Source organism: Aptenodytes patagonicus, chromosome 3 (assembly GCF_965638725.1).
Source record: "Aptenodytes patagonicus chromosome 3, bAptPat1.pri.cur, whole genome shotgun sequence".
NCBI lineage: Eukaryota > Metazoa > Chordata > Aves > Sphenisciformes > Spheniscidae > Aptenodytes > Aptenodytes patagonicus.
In genome coordinates, this window is record NC_134951.1 from 84,519,103 (window position 1) to 84,535,889 (window position 16,787).

At 44.4% G+C, this 16,787-nt stretch overlaps 1 protein-coding gene across 6 annotated transcripts; it reads left to right on the forward strand.

The window, feature by feature from the left end:
• Nucleotides 1-227: 227 nt before the first annotated feature.
• AGT (angiotensinogen) lies at nucleotides 228-13,379 on the forward strand. Of its 6 annotated transcripts, XM_076334084.1 has the most exons (6): nucleotides 228-287; nucleotides 3,378-3,516; nucleotides 5,295-6,114; nucleotides 9,930-10,194; nucleotides 10,677-10,821; nucleotides 11,654-13,379. In XM_076334084.1, the coding sequence occupies exons 3-6, from the start codon at nucleotides 5,322-5,324 to the stop codon at nucleotides 11,843-11,845; spliced, it is 1,395 nt and encodes a 464-aa protein (XP_076190199.1). In that variant the 5' UTR covers nucleotides 228-287; nucleotides 3,378-3,516; nucleotides 5,295-5,321; the 3' UTR covers nucleotides 11,846-13,379. The 6 variants fall into 6 exon arrangements, with proteins under 6 accessions (XP_076190199.1, XP_076190194.1, XP_076190195.1 ...); XM_076334079.1 differs by lacking the exon at nucleotides 3,378-3,516 and having other exon boundaries at nucleotides 244-287; XM_076334080.1 differs by lacking the exon at nucleotides 3,378-3,516 and having other exon boundaries at nucleotides 247-287; nucleotides 5,298-6,114.
• The last annotated feature ends 3,408 nt before the right edge of the window (nucleotides 13,380-16,787 follow it).

Consider the following 16,787-nt stretch of genomic DNA (forward strand, 5'->3'; position numbering starts at 1 on the left):
CAGAGCAAAGGAGATGAGGAGTGGGGCTGCGAGGGAACCCGTAACTATGGCACAAGTTTTTTTCCACCCTTCTTTGCTCCCTCTCAGCAGCGACCATGAATAACAAGCAGGAAAAACAGAGGCAGGTTTTGAAGAGAAATGAGGGCAGTGGGGGGGAGGGAGGAGGGAGGGCCCTGCTTATGCAAGAGGGGTTATAAAAGGGGGAGCCGAGTCCCCCCGCCCTGAAATCAGGAAGAGTGGGGCAAAAGAAGAGCGTGGACCTCTTCACTGAAGAGCAGGTTTGAGAGGTCTGTGTTTCTTTGTACCTTTACTGCCGCTGGTGCAGGGTGAGATTCGTTAGGAAATGTGCGTGGGCCCTGGCTTGCTTTGCACAGGGGATGCCTTTAGGAACAGCCTTGCTTTGACCTTCTTCGGTTCCTAGTTGCCGGAAAGCTTTTCGGCAAAGTTTGGCCCGCCGCAGGTTTTCTGGCACAGCTTTCTTTGGGGAGCCAAATCCTCAGCCACCGGAGCCGAAGGGCAGGATAGAGACTCTCTTCTTTCCGAAGTCGAAGCTCTATCTTTAAGCACACGCTCATTCCTAAAACCATGGCAACCCAACAAAAAAAAAAGCCCGAGAAAAGGGTCCACATATAGTAATTGGAAGAATGCTTGTGCAATCCCACTTAAAAATGGCTCAGAAGTAAAATGAAAGACTAACTGTAATTAAGTCCTACTAGGATAAAGTACATTCCAGGTGTAGCAGTGTATGTTCTTCATAGTCTGAAAGCTCCTCCTTTAGTAGAAACTGTGAGAAGATAAAAGACAAAGATCTAAGAAGTGCACTAGTGCATGATGCATCTTAATAGGGGAATATTAATTGAGTGAGCATAAGTGACCAGCAAATTAGGCGGGGTTTGTGTCTGAGCTTTGTAGTAGGGCATGAACATAAGCTGAAATCAAAGGTTCTCCCTCATTACTGAGGCCAGCCAAATTCCTGGTGGTCCAAAGCAGGAGGAGCACTGTGGTGAAAGTGGGTCGTTGAACATTTTCTGGTGAAACTTTTTTTCTGAAGAAAGCTGAGTATTTTATTTCAATTACTTTATTGATTGAGTTGGGGGCGGGGGAAGACTCCTGTGCTCCCCAAAGATGTTGACAAAAAATTGTCAACAGAAAACAATAGAACTGAGTGCACAAACACCCAAAGGTCAACTTGGCCAAAACCCCTGAGAACTTTCAACTAAAACCTGAACTTCCTTTATGTAACAGAGCCACCAGAACACCACACGGGAGTAATCATTCAGCTGCCTCCTGCTCCCCCTCTTCCGTGGGGCAGCATCCCCTGTGGCCAGGGATGCCTGCTTTAGGGCTGGTGCCCATAGCAAAAGGAGAGCACCAGGAGCTGCAGCGTGACTTGGTCATGGACCGCGGGGGAGCTGGAAGCAGGAGATACCCAAACAGCAACGCCCTCTGGGTGCTAGGGCAGCGTTTCTGAATCATGCATAGAGGCATAATGATTTAAGGAAAAAAAATACAGTGGCTGCGGGTTATGTGATTTCCCCTTCCAGTGTTTATTGTCCACAGTAAACACGTAAGTCTGGCAGCTGTTGTATATGTTATTAGCATCACTTGTAGCTTATTACCCAAAGTCAATAATTCTTGTTAATAAGGATACTTTCCAGTCTTTAACAGAGCACAAGGTGTCTTTCATTGAAACAGCCTCGGTTTCTGTGTCCTTGATACTGAGAGTATCAAGCTGGGTTTGCTTTTTCCCTGTGCTTAAGCCTCCCCTAGGAGGATGTAACAGGCCAGCTATAGCTCACAGGCACGCCATGGTCTGGCCACTCGTGAACACCGCTGGTGCCTAGTGCCTTACGTGGACCCACCTGGGTGGAGGTGCAGGAGACACAGATTTGGGCTGTGCTGTCACACGTCCCACCCGCACCTCCACCGGCCTCTAAGGGACCGGCTTTCTCCCCCAGCCTGCCTGTGGGAAGGACTCTCCAGGGGAGAGGGGAAAGAAGGGGGATTGCAACCCAAAACCTAGGTCATTCTCATAGCATTTAGCTGAACAAAATGCATTTTTAATGGGGGATCCGACTTCTCCTGTTGCCTGGATCCATGGCTGGGCTGCATGCATTTTATAGCCATCTGGAGATGGTACAAATGCTCAAGGACTGTTCTATTGCCAGATGCTTCCTCAACTGAGATGCTCAGGCACGCAAGGGGACAAAACACCTTAAATATTTCAAGCTGTTTGTTTAGGCTTTGAGTGCATGATAGCATGTCATACGGGCCTGTGCTCAGAACCGCTTTCAGACCTCATTAGAGCTAAGGTAATCAGGTTGTTTAAATGAAAAGCAGGGCTGCAGAGACAGAAATTTCCCATCCCTTTAGCGTTAGTCACCTGGCACACAGCGCTTGGGATGGCAGGACTTGGCTATCCTGCCTCCACCTTCAACTCCACCAGCTCCAACTGCCCAGGTGCGCTGAAAACATCCCTCTCTCTTGGCTCTCTCCTTGAAGCCAATGTGTAACTGGGCACCACAGTACCAACCATGCCTGACTGGCCCTCTAAAATCAGGGCATGGATGTTAAATCAGCCCTACTCCTATTAGAACCACGGGATTTTAATTACTAACTATAACAGGGGCACTGAACAAGACCAAGTCTAACCCAACTGCATCATCCCCAGTTTGATTCACTGTTTATTTGCTTAAAGAGGAAGAAGGGGCATGCCAAACTGGAGGACCATTTCAAAAGCAGCAGAAAGATCTCCAAATCCCACCCCTTTTGCCAAACAGGACTTGGGAAGCTGAGACTGGGAGGGATGATGTCTCGGTGATCTGTCTCTGGCAACCTAATCCATCTAGCTTTCATCCTCTCCTTTTCAACACATTTTGTTTTGAAGAGGAAAAAGAACGAACTTTTTATCTTCTGGATAGGTCAAGAGGGAAAGAAAGGGTAAAAATTGAAAGTTTAATCATTTTACTCTGCAGTAGCGTACATGTTCCACTCACTGATGGGTACCCAAGCTGCAAGGTAAAGATTAAAGGCAATTTATCCAAGAAGAAAAAAATCTGGTCCGACTGTACAACAAATACAGGTACAAAGAAATCTGCATTTCTTTGAGTCTGGCACAAAATAAGCTGAGTAATTTTCAGCTCCTATAATCATTTTTTCTGCATAGTAAATCGGCTGTGTCGGTCTTAGTAAATGTGTAACTGCAGGCTATGCAGATGTGCTGGGCCCGGTTAAAGGTTGTGTATCCATCCCTAGAACTTTCTATGCAGCCGGTGTTAAGCCGTGATCAGGTTTCATCGGGTCCTGTCTGGCCTGAGCTAACTTTTTTCGGCCCCCCAGCCTGTGATGTAAAGTAGCTTTGCGCAATGCCATTACAGACATGTAGAAAGGGCCCTCCCGTGGAAAGGGCATAAATCTACCAGCAATCACACCGCACCGCTCCAGGGGGAAGAGGTGTCGCGAGAAGCCTGCCTGAGGGGGGACGGCGTTCGAGGGGCGGCACACACCAAGACAGAGGCGAGTAAGCACACTTACTGGATTTACTTTGAATGCCAATTTTTCAACTCGAGTTTTCGTGCTTTTCTGAAAGGCTCTGGGCTGACTTCTTTCGGGAAATAAGCCCCGCCGGCTTTCCACAGATGGGGCTTAGTGTAAGTGCCGGCAGTGAGAACTGCCCCTCTTGTTTCTGCTCATGAGAAAAGAGCTGACATGATGGCTCTGGCAGCCGTAAAGAAGTAACCACCGGGCACCAGCGGTGCCTAATGGCACAGCCTGACCAGGTGGCACAGAATCATCCTCACTGCTGCTACAGGAAGGATTAAGAAATACGTCAAAAGAATTGTATCATGGAGAGAATAGGCTGGGAAGGGCAGCGCCTCTAATTCATGGCTTTTTGATTTGTTTTCCTGAGCTGTCCCAATCTTGAACAGCTGGATTTAAACCCAGACACTTCCACCCTGTGTAAATTAAAGTGTTGGTGAGACAGACATTGCACTGCTTCCTCTCAAAAGGCTCAGGCTACCAGAATGACAATACCTGACAGGCTGGCGCAACTCAGAAAATCTTGGAGAAAGAAGGCGGAGAGCAGAGCTTGGTTATTGGCAAGGCTGTTAGCATTTTGCCCATCCAATGAGCTCTGCAGAGCTTGGAAAGGGCAAAAGAGGGTGAACAGAGGTACAATAAACAAGAAATGACTAGTAAAATAAAAATACAGCTCTGAATAACAGTGTTTTGGCCAATGATAAGTGTTACAGATGCCTAATTTCCAACGCATTTGGATTTCAAATACACAAATTCAAAGTCATAGACTAGAAATCCAGGGAAGGTACAGCAGAGCTATTAGTTATAAAAAAATGGGATATAGGAAAAATGAGAATTATAAAGATGCAAAATTTGTCAGTGTGTTTGCGCACACACGTATATATATGTATGTGTGCACGTATGTGTGCCCATAACTTTCTCATTCCCAATATGCACCAGATCTTTTGTGCCAAAACAGCAGTGACCTCCACATCCAGTAAAATTCTCTACTGCTTGTCAAGAAAAACAAGAGCAGTAGGTGGTCTTCTGCCGCAGGAGAAGACTGCCTGTACAGTAGAGTAAAACTCAGCTTACCCCTTCTAACTCTCTATTCAGATAAAGAAGGTGCTATGAAAATGGTTTCAGTGTTAGCACATTTGTATAAGGAAGCCTCGAGTGTGTTTGCCTAGAAGCTAGAATGAATGTTTGCACTGGGCTATGAAAACACAAAATGCTCTGCTAGTGCCAAGTATTATGCTGACTAGACATACAAAGGGGGATCGTTCAGTGGTTGGACCTTAAGAGACCTGGTTTCCAAACCCACTTCCCGTGTAACGGCAGGCAAATCGCTTAGCCTGTCCGTGTGTCAGCAAGATTTAGTGCAGCAGTTTGCAGAGATAGCTCTGACCAGGTCCCAGGAGCATTATACTTGCATTATTATAATGTTTTGCCAGAACTAGCACACTCTCGTTCGCAAGCCTAACTAGTCGGCATGCACAACCATATTGCTTCGTGTGCTAAATCGTTAGGGTACTGCAGCGGGCAATGAAGTCAAATCTGTGCTTAGAATTTCCCCACCTGCCACCATTGAAACTGGTGGCCATCTCACCCTGGGCTTTTCAGGGGGCAGAGTCGGACCAACCAGCCCTAAACCAGCCCCTGAAATTCCTGCCTTTGTAACTCCAACGCAGCACTAGAACCTCACCCTGCGAGTAAGAGAAACTGTAGTTACAACAGGCTGATCAGGCTTCTTTCCTCCCCACTTTTTCTTTCAGCAGACACTGTGGAAGCAATTTTTCAACATGAACCTGGCAGCAGATCTTCTCTGTTTGTTGGTGTGCCTCACCGCAGTGACTTGTGACCGGGTCTACGTCCACCCTTTCAATTTGTTTTCTTTCAACAAGAGTAACTGTGAGGAGCTGGAAAGCCTGGTCCAGGAGGGAAAGAAAACTTTTGTCCCCATCTCGATCGAGTCTCAAACCACACCTGCCTATGAAGGTGACCTGAACGACAAGGACAAGCTGGAAGCCCCGAGCCTGAGTGGCTGGGGGAGGCAGAAACTGAGCTACCTGAAGGACTTTGTGTACATCCTGGGTGCACGGTTTTACAGCAAGCTGCGGGAAGTGCGTCGGGGCCAAAACGTGCTTCTGTCCCCAACCAGTCTTTATGGCTCCTTGGTGTCTTTCTACATGGGCGCCTCAAACCAGACAGCAGCTGATTTGCAGGGTTTGCTGGGAATTGTTCCCCCCTCCGGAGACCCTGACTGCACCTCCAGGGTGGATGGACACAAAGTCCTTTCCAGCCTGAGGATGATCGAAAGCCTCATCAAGAGCAGGGACGAGGAGCTGCTCTTTTCCAAGATGCTCTTCCTATTCTCTGCCCCCGGTGTACCTCTATCCCAACTGTTTGTGCAGGACTTGCTCCCCTCCGTCGATGCTCTCTACGCCCGAGCTGTTGACTTTACAAACCCAAGCGAGGCAGCAAAGCAACTAAACGCCTTTGTGGAGGCCAAAAGCGAGGGCCAAAGCAAGTGCTTACTGACAGACATCGATCCATCCACCGACTTGCTGTTTGCGGTGGATGTCCGCTTGGCAGGTATGAGGCAGCACTGCTTGTTTTGGGGGCAGGCTGGGTGGAGGACGGGCAGTGGCCCTGCTCCCAGGAAGGAAGCAAGGTCACGCCTGGCCAGCAGCGAGAGGGAAGGGCTCAGATGGAAGGCTGGACCACTGCTCCATGTACAGTGTCCTGCTCCCCACCGCTCTGCTGGGGGTCCTGCCTGCACTCTGCCACAAGCCAGCAAGGGCAACAGGGAGGAGGTGGAGGGATATGGCCTCCAAAAAATTTTCCTTGTCCAGGAAGCTGTGGGAACGTGAATAAGAGAGGATTGCGCAGCATTTCTGACTGCAAAGGAAATAAAAGTCATGAGGGGCCTCCAGAAAAGTGATCAGGAAGTAGGTTTAAAGCAAGCCAAAGAAATACCTTTCCCCAGAACCTGTATTTCCACAGGGGAGCTGGGGGTAACAGGCCAGAGGTACAGATTCAAGAAAGTCTAAAAAATATAATGGACATGACTCCTCTAGTGACTATTAAACACAGAAGTCTGGAGGCAACTTCTGGCTCAGGAAGCAACCAAACAAGCTACCAGTTATGGAAGCGGGGAGCATATACAAAACTAGAAGAATTAAGGCAATCCCTTAATTACCTAGGGTCATTCCATGCTGCTGTCCCAGAAATTCCTCTGTAACACAACTGAGCCTCCTCTTCTGAGTGTAGGTGCTTTTTAAAATCCTTGCGACTGAATGCAATACCAGAGGTCGCACGCTTTAGGACAGCTTGCCTACCAGTGACTGTATTTCTGCTAAGCGGGTCTACTGCTTAGGTGGAGCTCTGGTGCCCATGAAATGCTTTTGTGCCTTCATCTTCCCACCTGTAAACTGGATATCAGGTTTTCTTTGCCTTTCATGGGTGCTGTCTTTAACTGATCCCAACTCCTCAGGGAGCTGTGAGCATCAGCTTTCTCTTCAGCGTAAGGTCTAGCATAGAGATGATACCACAAAAATAAATCTCGTGTTACAGACTTGGGCAGAGTTTTGCTTTAGCAGAACAATTTTCTCTTCTTCTGTATTGGAAACTTGCAATTTTATTAGCTTAGGAACACATGCTTGAGGGTCTGAGTCACTGGGTCAGCTCTACTACCACCTCTCTCTCAGAAGGGTGCACTTGAGATGTTGTAGTCTCCACATGTGGGATGGAGAAGATTGCCTCAAGAACAAATGAATTAGATAAGCAATTGTCTTCTAATAAACACAAGAGATGACTTCAGCATTTGCTTTGCCATTTGGTTGTGGAGGGGCAACCATGACAGCTGATGCTGTCATGTTCCATGTCTGTGTCTATAGCTGCAGAAAGGAAAAAGTACATTTTTTTTTTGTCTGAAACACATTATATATGCTCCTGAGATGCTATCAATAGCCATAGGATTGATAAAATGACAGAAATCCATACAAAACAACAGCTAAATGTTCCAACGGTCTCAACCGTTGTTCCCTTGCACACAGTTGTTTTCACATTTGTAGACTTGCTGCCAAGCAGGGCCTGCCATTTAGAATCCAATGCAGAACACCAGGTGCAAATTTTACTGACAGACTTCTTTTTTTGTTTGAAGTTGCAAAATAGTTACAAACAAGTGAATGAAAATAGCACCGTGGGACTGCACAATCTTAAGGGCCCTTACCTTCTCCCATTTAAACTCTCTTTTGAACGGACAACCTTCAACAATTTCAGTTTTAACTAAAAATGTGGTAGGATTTTTTTGCTGTTTTTTGTTTGGTTCGGGTTTTTTTTTTTTAAAGTAAAAAGTCAGCTTTCCACAGAAAGTCATCCTCTCATTAAGCTTGTCAGGCTGGCATAAAGCCTGTATTATAGAACATGGAGATCATCACCTGAAGCGGAGAGGTCCAATGTTTCTTTCCTGTACTGCCAAGTCAGTATGGCAGAGCACTCTCTTACTCTCCCAGGCTACCTCTTCGCTCTGTGATTGACAGCCTTTTTCACTTCAGTTATCTTCCCTATATCGTAGCCACAGGTTTCTTCCCTGCTCTGGTGTGGTTGCCGAAAGGTTGCCCAATCCCACAGCTTCTGTGTCCTGATACAAGAGATCTCACTGTAAGAAACCATTTCTTCCAATGTGTCAGCTATCACCTTCTATAGAAGGGATGTTCATCTTCAGTTTTCCTCATTTTACATTCCAGGTGTCTGAGGCAAAAAGCAGGGTTTCTTTAGTAAATACATCTCTCCCATGTCCTAAAAAAATGCTGTAAGAAACAGTCATATTAAGACTAGTAACATCTTTTAGAGCGCTTTCAGGGGAATGCACGCCTGGTTACACGTTTGAGGTCACAGATGTCCAGACCCTCACCTAGCAGAAGGCCACAGGGAGCCGTTTCAAACGCAGGGGTGCTGATTTGTCACAGTTCATGACTGGCACAATATTAATGGACTCACTCCCAAAGTCAATAGCAGATCTTTGAAATTTTGCAACATCTTTCCCAAGAGTATTTAAAGCCAATTAGTATCCCACCTTGATGCATTTAGCTATCTGAATGCTCAATTCTTTTTTTCCTTTTAACTCTGTTACAGTCTTGACTTTTGCTATTCTGTGAGAATAAATTCTGTAGGTTAATCAGACCCTGTGGAAGTGGCTCCTTTCTGCTTGCATCCCTCGTTCTTATAAGAAAAAAAGGTGAACAACTCTACTTCCTTATTATTTGTTTTGCTTACACCTTTCACATCTCCTACCTGCTGCTTCTTTTTGGTGAAGTTATAGTAGGTGAAAGCGCCTAAATGCTCTTTTTATGCAAGGTCATTTAAGAGGCAAGTGTTCCTATGCAAAACCACTTACTACATATTAAATACGTTAGGGTCCAGCATTTATCTGTATTTATTGGAGAATAGACTAGTTAACAGTACAGCTAGACCAGCTCCTATTTTATACCAATATTAATAACTTTAATGCAAGGAGGTCCTTTCTTTACTACAACATATACATCTGTTTTCCTAATTCCACCAAACTGCAATTTCGAGATTTCTGATCTTTGCCCTTCTCGCTGATGGCAGTAGTTTTTTTAATGCCAACAGGATTATCTGCCTAACTGGGCAGCAGCACTGATCTATGGCAGTCAGCAGATAACATGTTGAAATACAAAGCTGCACAGAAGCAGCAGGAGGTGAGAGCAAGGCTTCCCAAACTTGTGAACTGGGTAAGAAATTTATATTAAGGTCTAGCAAGCGTTCAGGTATGTCCTTTTTAACCTCCTTGGCCTAATAAACACTTTGGTGTTACGCTTACTACCTTCCCCATTGCTTAGGCTCATAGGATCGCCAAGGGCAACACCTCAGCCAGAGCTTGCACTGCCTTCCCTCTCCTGAGCCCACCCGGCTGCCTGAGAGCACTCCTGCAGCAAGGGCTGTCCCTGATGGATGTGCTCCCAAGTGTGCCATCACCGCCACTCGAGGAACGGAGAGGAAATCCAAGCAGACCCTCCACACAGGCCTATGAGCCAACCGGGAGCCACGTGGCAGCCTGTGAGGAAGCAGGCAACCAAGCAAGCAGAAATACTGTGCCCAGGAAAGGCCACAAAGCCAGCAGAAATACAGCAGCTTTGGCTGCAGTCCTGATGGTCGCGGTCCTTGTGCTGTGAGCCTGCACCAGCCTCTGCCTGATGCTACCAGAAGGCATATTAAAGGCAGGATACATATGTTTACAGTAGCTAAACATGATTTTATACACACAACCCTTGTCTAATGCACAGTGTGTTGTTTTTAAGCAAACATATATACTTGTTAAGGGGCAGAGGGGAGGAGTGAAGAAAGGGAAGAATAAATTTCTTCTTTCTCAATCTGTTTTTCAGTGAACGTTAAGCAAGCCTTGCGGCTCAAAGAGCCTCAGGAGTTCTGGGTGGATTCAAACACGAAGGCCTTGGTCCCTATGCTGTCAGTCACAGGGACATTCAAGTACAAAACTGATGCCAGCGGGATTTTTTCTGTGGTGGAAGTCCCCATCAGCAAGACCGTGCTGCTGGTGGTGCTGCAGCCCATCAACGGCAGCGACCTGGAGCACATGGAGTCCAAGCTGCCGTTGCAGTCCTCGGCCTGGCTTCAGCAGCTGTCCCCAAGGTAGGGCTTGGGCACGCGTGTCCTCCCGTAGGGATGAATGAGACAGGGTGCTCCGCACAGGCCTGCCTGCTTGCTGCCCGGGGTTGGATCCTGCCAGGGAGGGTTTAACACCCAGCACAAAGAGAAACACCTGCAAACCCAAGGGGCCTCACTCCAAGGGAGCTTGACTTCAGCGGGATCGGCTTTTTATCTGGGGGTATTTCAAGGAAATGAGCAACTGCCTTTCCATAGCTGACAACACAGGACCCAGGAAGCGGGATAATCTGGGGTTTAATAGTGTACCCGGGGCAGATTTAGGGTGACTCCCACTTGGAAACAGTAACATGACGGCCATCAGCCCTTGGTAGCTGTCTGTCCCCACAAACTGAGCACTTCTTGTGGCTGTTTTCACACGCCCGTTCCTCAGGACTGCCCAAACACCATGCTTTCATAGTGGTGAGCACACACTCACTTCTGTCTCTCTCCCTCTCTCTTTTCTGCAGAGAAATTAAATTAACGCTGCCGGAGTTAAGAATAGAAGGCAGCTCCGATCTACAGGAGCTTCTTACAGATATGGAACTGCCTGCACTGCTGGGGAAGGGGGCAGATCTCAGTAAAATAAGTGATGCCAATTTAACAGTTGGAAAGGTACAGTACACATCACTGGCATTTAAAAAATATGCCTCCTGTTCAGTTTCAGCCTCTTTAACTGTATAAATTTACCTAGAACAAACCAGTCAGAGCCATGTGGGACACATGCTAGTAGGGGACTTTCCAGATGACTGAACGATAGTGAATGAAGCAGGAATAGGTTTGCTTTAAGCTATTCAAATTTCACCACTGCAGCAAACATAACGTGCAACAGAGAGATGAAGTTTAAGGTCTGAGTGTGCTAGGTACTCTGAGTACAAATTAGACTGCATTCATTACCACCTCCAGCTCAAACACCTCCAGGCACCACAGCTGGAGTGAGTAGTAGAGGCTGCAGCTACCAGGCTGTTGAGGATAATCCTCCATCACTTTGGGACTACTCCCAGAAATCGCAAACACAGAGGTGCATGCAGCACATGACCTTACCTGAAGACAGGCTCCAGCATTCAAGTCCCAAGGGGAGGAAGGGAGAGCTTGAAGGAGAGGGCTGTCTTTCACAAAAAGAAGGCAAATTATGTTCCAGAAGTGTCATTCCAGTGCTTTTACTTTACTTTTAAGAATGTGTCCTACCTTGGAAGTTCTGTCAGGGGCTTCAAGGGTACCAGGATTTCATACAGCCCAAGTGCACAAGCAGTTGTAGAGCTTTTTCACGTCATGGAACAAGTACTCCAAGGTCTTTTTTAAACACCCATGGAGTCTATCCTGTGCTGCTTACAGCTGATCTACGTTACCAATTACTTCATGTGCTAGAAAGCACTTAAACCTTCATTCGTCTCTTCACTATCATGCTCTGATGACTCTGGATTTACTCATATGTTTTGCCTTACAGGTAATAAATAAAGCCTTTTTCAAACTGGCCAGTGGTGGAACAGATCAACCGGAAGACCCCACAGCACAGAAGGAAGATCCGGTGTTCCTGGAAGTAACACTGAACAAGCCGTTCCTTTTAGCTGTTTTTGAAGAGAAGTCAAGGGCAATGCTTTTCCTTGGCAGAGTAACAAACCCACTGCACGGGGTTTAAATGCAAGCACGGGGGATGGGGAGGGAAGGGAATGATGCACATTTCCCATCACCTTTTTCTTATTCATCAGCTATTTTTATGATCTTGTTGAGTGCTCTACTTGGCTTTGAGATGAAGCAGGCAGTGTTTGAAATACAGCTTTTTGAAAGCTAAAACATTGCAACATTTCATCCTTGTTCATCTGTTTCACGTGAGGTGACTCAAACTCTTCCTCCAGCTTCTCTTCTTTCCTTATTCCCACTTTTCTCTCCCTTCTGCTCCCAGCTCCCTTTTTTGATGCAGAGGGGACAAAGTAGCAGCCAGCAGGGTATTGACTTAAAAAAACAGTTTTATAAGCACAAGCAGCATTTACTATAGAAAGGTATAGAAATGGACCTCTTCAATCCTGAAGAGGTCACTTTTTAATTTTTAGTTTGGTCAGTTTTGCAAGAGACCCCCCTTTTACATTACGATGAAGGTTTTACAGTTATCCACAGGGATTTCTAGCTTCATCAGCAACATTTTCCTCTAAAATGCTGCCAACAGCATGGGCAGGTTTCACTTGTCCCACTGCGACAAGATTTTTTGCCTTGGAAGCAAAAACACATTTAGAGGAAGTTTCTTCTTTCTGCAGCCCAGATGGATACGTTCATTTCTTAACTCTATGGAAAAACTAAAAATAGGGTTTGGTAGCATTAATGAACTGTGATGGATAAATTCTCATAGCCTGACAGAATTAACTCGGATTTTTTTAGAAAAAAAAAAGGCCTACTATTCCAATACAATTCCATTCCTTGGATTACTTTCTAACCTGAGAGGCATTTATTACAGCCTCATAGTGAAAGAGAACATTACTGGTTAGAGCTCAGATCTGTAAACTTTAACATATCCAAACCATATGTTCTTAAAAAATAGTATTAATGTCAATAATCGATACTAGTATAAATGGTGGATGTGCTGCTACACATGAATAAAAAGGTTTCAGTGGTCCAATCCAACTCTTAACAGAGCCATAAAGGTTTGAAACATTAAATTGGAACAACATTATTAGACGACTCTTGAATTAGGAAGTGAGGAACTGGGAGTGTAATCTTGGTACTACAGAAAGCCTCTCAGTGGAAGAAGGATTTCGACCTCTCATCTCTAGATTTGTCTTTAGCACTGATGGCGTTTAGAAAATAACTGCAAACCTCTTTGGTATATGATGCCAGATGTATCCTACAGAACACGGTAGCTCATTGTCATCCACAGTGGCCCAAATGTCTATCTAATCCAAACCCACTAATGCCAGTGGCTTGCTATCGGTGATGTAGATACATGACAGATCCTTCTAGCTTAATGGAAAAGACTAATAAATAACACAACTCACTCCCCAGAATGGTAGGATTTCAAGTGCTATGATATAGCATCCACGTATTTATCCGATTATACTGTATGTATTCCAGATGCTCTAACATCTAAATACTGTATTTGTACTATACACAGAAGCAATTAACTATAAATATGCAGAGACGGAAAGATGCAAATAAAACCACTTCCAAGTTGCTTTGCCACAGTTCAGTTGGGTTTATGTCCATAACTACATCCCTTGTTCTGGCTTCTGAAATTTGCTCCAAGTCAGATTTCTGTTAAGACAGTAAGTTGCAAATTATCATGCAATACAGCCAGTGATACAGCTGTAAGCATGAAAGAGGCAGCTTCCAACTGTTCATACTAATTTAAAAGTTATCCCATTTACTCATTAAAGTCAGAAGGTAACATCAGCCACAAATAAAATTTCAGACCACAAAATGTTCCATTTCTACGGTGAAGATGGAGGATAACGAAAGGGAGCCCCTGGCCACGCTGCCAGTAAGTTCTGGGACAAAACGCCGTTATTCACAGGAGGGGGCTGCAATGCTGTTGGAAGACTCCATATCTTCTCCAGTGGTTACAGACAGAAAAACAAACAAAACCCACCACCCACAAAACCAAACACTTTTCAGAAAAGAAACTCTGTGGTGGAGAGCACTTCTCCACTGACACCCTGGAAAAGAAAAGGAAGGAAGAAAGGGCCGAGACAGGGAACTAAAAGTATACTGGCCAGAGCAAGGACTGGGAAGAGGGAGGTGTTGGAGCAAGTGCTACAGTACCAGAAAGATATGCGCTATCTGTACATGTACCCAGTCTCCTAGATATTCAAATGGTAAAAAACCACAAAAAACAAACCAGCCAACCCACCCACCCAAAAAAACCCCAACTAAATCTCTCCGCTTCCCCAATAATATATACTCTCCTGAGACTTGTTTCTGACATCAATTTTACATCTAAAATTTTTTATGCCATTTTATACTCTTCACTCTCCTCCAGTTCCACCAAATCGCTCTGCCAGGCACACAATGATGCACATTCCAAGCATCCTAAGCATCATCCACACGCTGAGCTCTCAGCTGCAGTCTACAGCTCAACTGTCTAGTGAATGAAGCACTTAAAATCATGCTCTAACAGATGGAGATTTGGAGAAAGAAAACAAAGACAAAGACAGGCTTTTTAAGTTTCATCAAAACAACATAGTTTATCCCTGAGCATAGCTGACAATTATGCTGATAAGCTTAAAAAAAAAAAAATCTAGGCAGCTTGCTTCCTCATCCCCTCAGTTCAAGCATGAAAATACATCTGCTGATAGAAAAAGGAGAGTAAACATTCCTCAATATTGAGTGGCCCAGCCAAATATACATATTGCCAGTTATCTTTAGGTGATGTGGTTAAAACAGTCTGGTCCACTTCTGGTATAATCCACAAACTTAAGAATCCAATTACCATTTTAGAGGAAAACATGCCACCACTCTTTCCCTCCTCAATGCTATTACACAAAACCTCTTCCAGCTAAATTCCTTCCAGACTTTGAAAGGCATAGCAAGTTTTCTGGAAGTCCTAGAAGGGAAGAAAAAGGCACAAAATCTGCATTACTGTCATGAAGTGAAGTGCACTTAAAAAAAAATAAAATCTGAGGAATAGAAGAAAGAGGATTAGTAGCAGAAGACATCTCTATCAGAACACACTTACATGGTAGATCCTCTCCTCCTGACTGGTCCACAGTATCTGAAAATGCTAGAATTCATTTTACCAAAGACAAAGCCAATTCACACCTCTTCTTTCTTCCAACAAGGGTATCACAGAAATTTTTAACTTATGTCGTATTCCACTGAAAGAAAATTAAATGCTATTCAAGTGAACAAAAATAAAAGATGGGGAACTGACATAAAACCAGTGATGTAGACATTTACAGCAATCATAGGACCATTCAATAATTTTGATTTGCTACACAATGTTATTTCCTGCCCTGAAATTAAAGCTGGTCTTCAATGGAAAAGAACAGAATTCAGCCTGTACACTCAGCAAGCTGATGATGACAAGTAGGAAGCGGTGTTATTGCAGGAAGATGTGGGAAATCACGTGCAACAAAAGGGCAAGTAACCTTTTTACGCCTTTTTGGTTTGGTACACAGATCGCATCCTTTTCCCTCATTTTGGAGGATACAAAGCTGTTCTATCTTCAATCACTAGCATGCACAGATCCCAGAATCTGCTACTTTTGTGACAGCCGTTATAGAAATTAAAATTTATAGATACACACACCTTCCAAAAGAAGAAGCTGCACAATGCATTTACAATACTACAATCTCAGTCTCAGACTACAACTTACACATTCATTTTAAAATAAGAAAACATCGTTGAAAACAACAGTAGCTAGTGGTAGCAAGACATTTCTACTCCTGACTCTTAATAAAAGCAAACGAAGAGGTGCAGGGAGACCAAGCTTTCTAGGTTCATCAATTAGAAGCCTGGAAAGATGTAATACAGACAACAAACTTCTTGTTCGTAAGCAGTAAGAGTTACGTTCATTCGGCAGTGTGTAGCTAAGCCTTTGGCTGGCTGAGGATCTCCGCGTCACTGAATGAGACAAACAGATCTGACATCCAGCAAGTTGGTTCACTTTGCTGTTTCTTTCTTCAGCAATAAATTTGGATGCTCTCTCAATTGTATATGTTGCCTTGAACAGAGAGATGCTAAGCAACCTAGAAGAGCCAAATCCTGCTCTCCATTACTCAGATTGAATCCAAGAAGAACCAACATAATTTTAAGCAGCAGTACTTTCCCCACTGCACCCCTTTATAAAATTGATTTTAGAAAAGTCATAATAATCACCTATCCTAATCGCTTCAAAAGCACAGTGATCACATAGTTGTGTCTTCTCAACTAAAATATGGTCAATTCTCCAACAGTGAGAAATAAAAGCCTTAATGCTGTGAAAGGTTTGCTCACTACAACTTCAATGCTACATAACAGCCATGCGCTACAAACTCCATCTCTCTCAGTGGTTGGAAGATTTGCATAATCTTCAGCTCCCCCATTAAGACCCAAGCTCTCTAAATACTTTAGGAAGAAATGGGTATTTTTAATTCATAAACATGAACTAGAATTCCAGTGTTAAATTTTCACAGGGTAAAAAAACCAAAAACCACAAAACCAGAGATAAAACCTGCCTGCGCTCACACAGGGAGCATTTGAAAAGCATTTGAAAGCCTCAAATTCACCTTCTACTGTCCCCAGACTGTGTTACCTGTCCCTCACATATAAAAGAGAAGTGTCAATAGGCAAATCACTCTAGGTTCAAGAGAGCTCTTTGTTAATCCTTCTACCATTTAAAACCCTAATAACACTTTCAAATTTCCTGCTATATAAAGATGCACCTTGTACTGAAGCAACTAGGTTTGAAGTTACAAGAATTCTACATGTATTCAGGCAAAATATTCCCCGGAATTCTAACAGACAATATAATACAAATCAGAAATATGCCAACTCTGAATAAATTCTAGCTTAGTGAATCAAGTTTTAGTTTGAAGGAAAACAGGTAGCCTGAATGTAACAGCCAGTAAGTTAGATACTGATACTAGAAATTATTTTTTAAATTTAAAGTACTT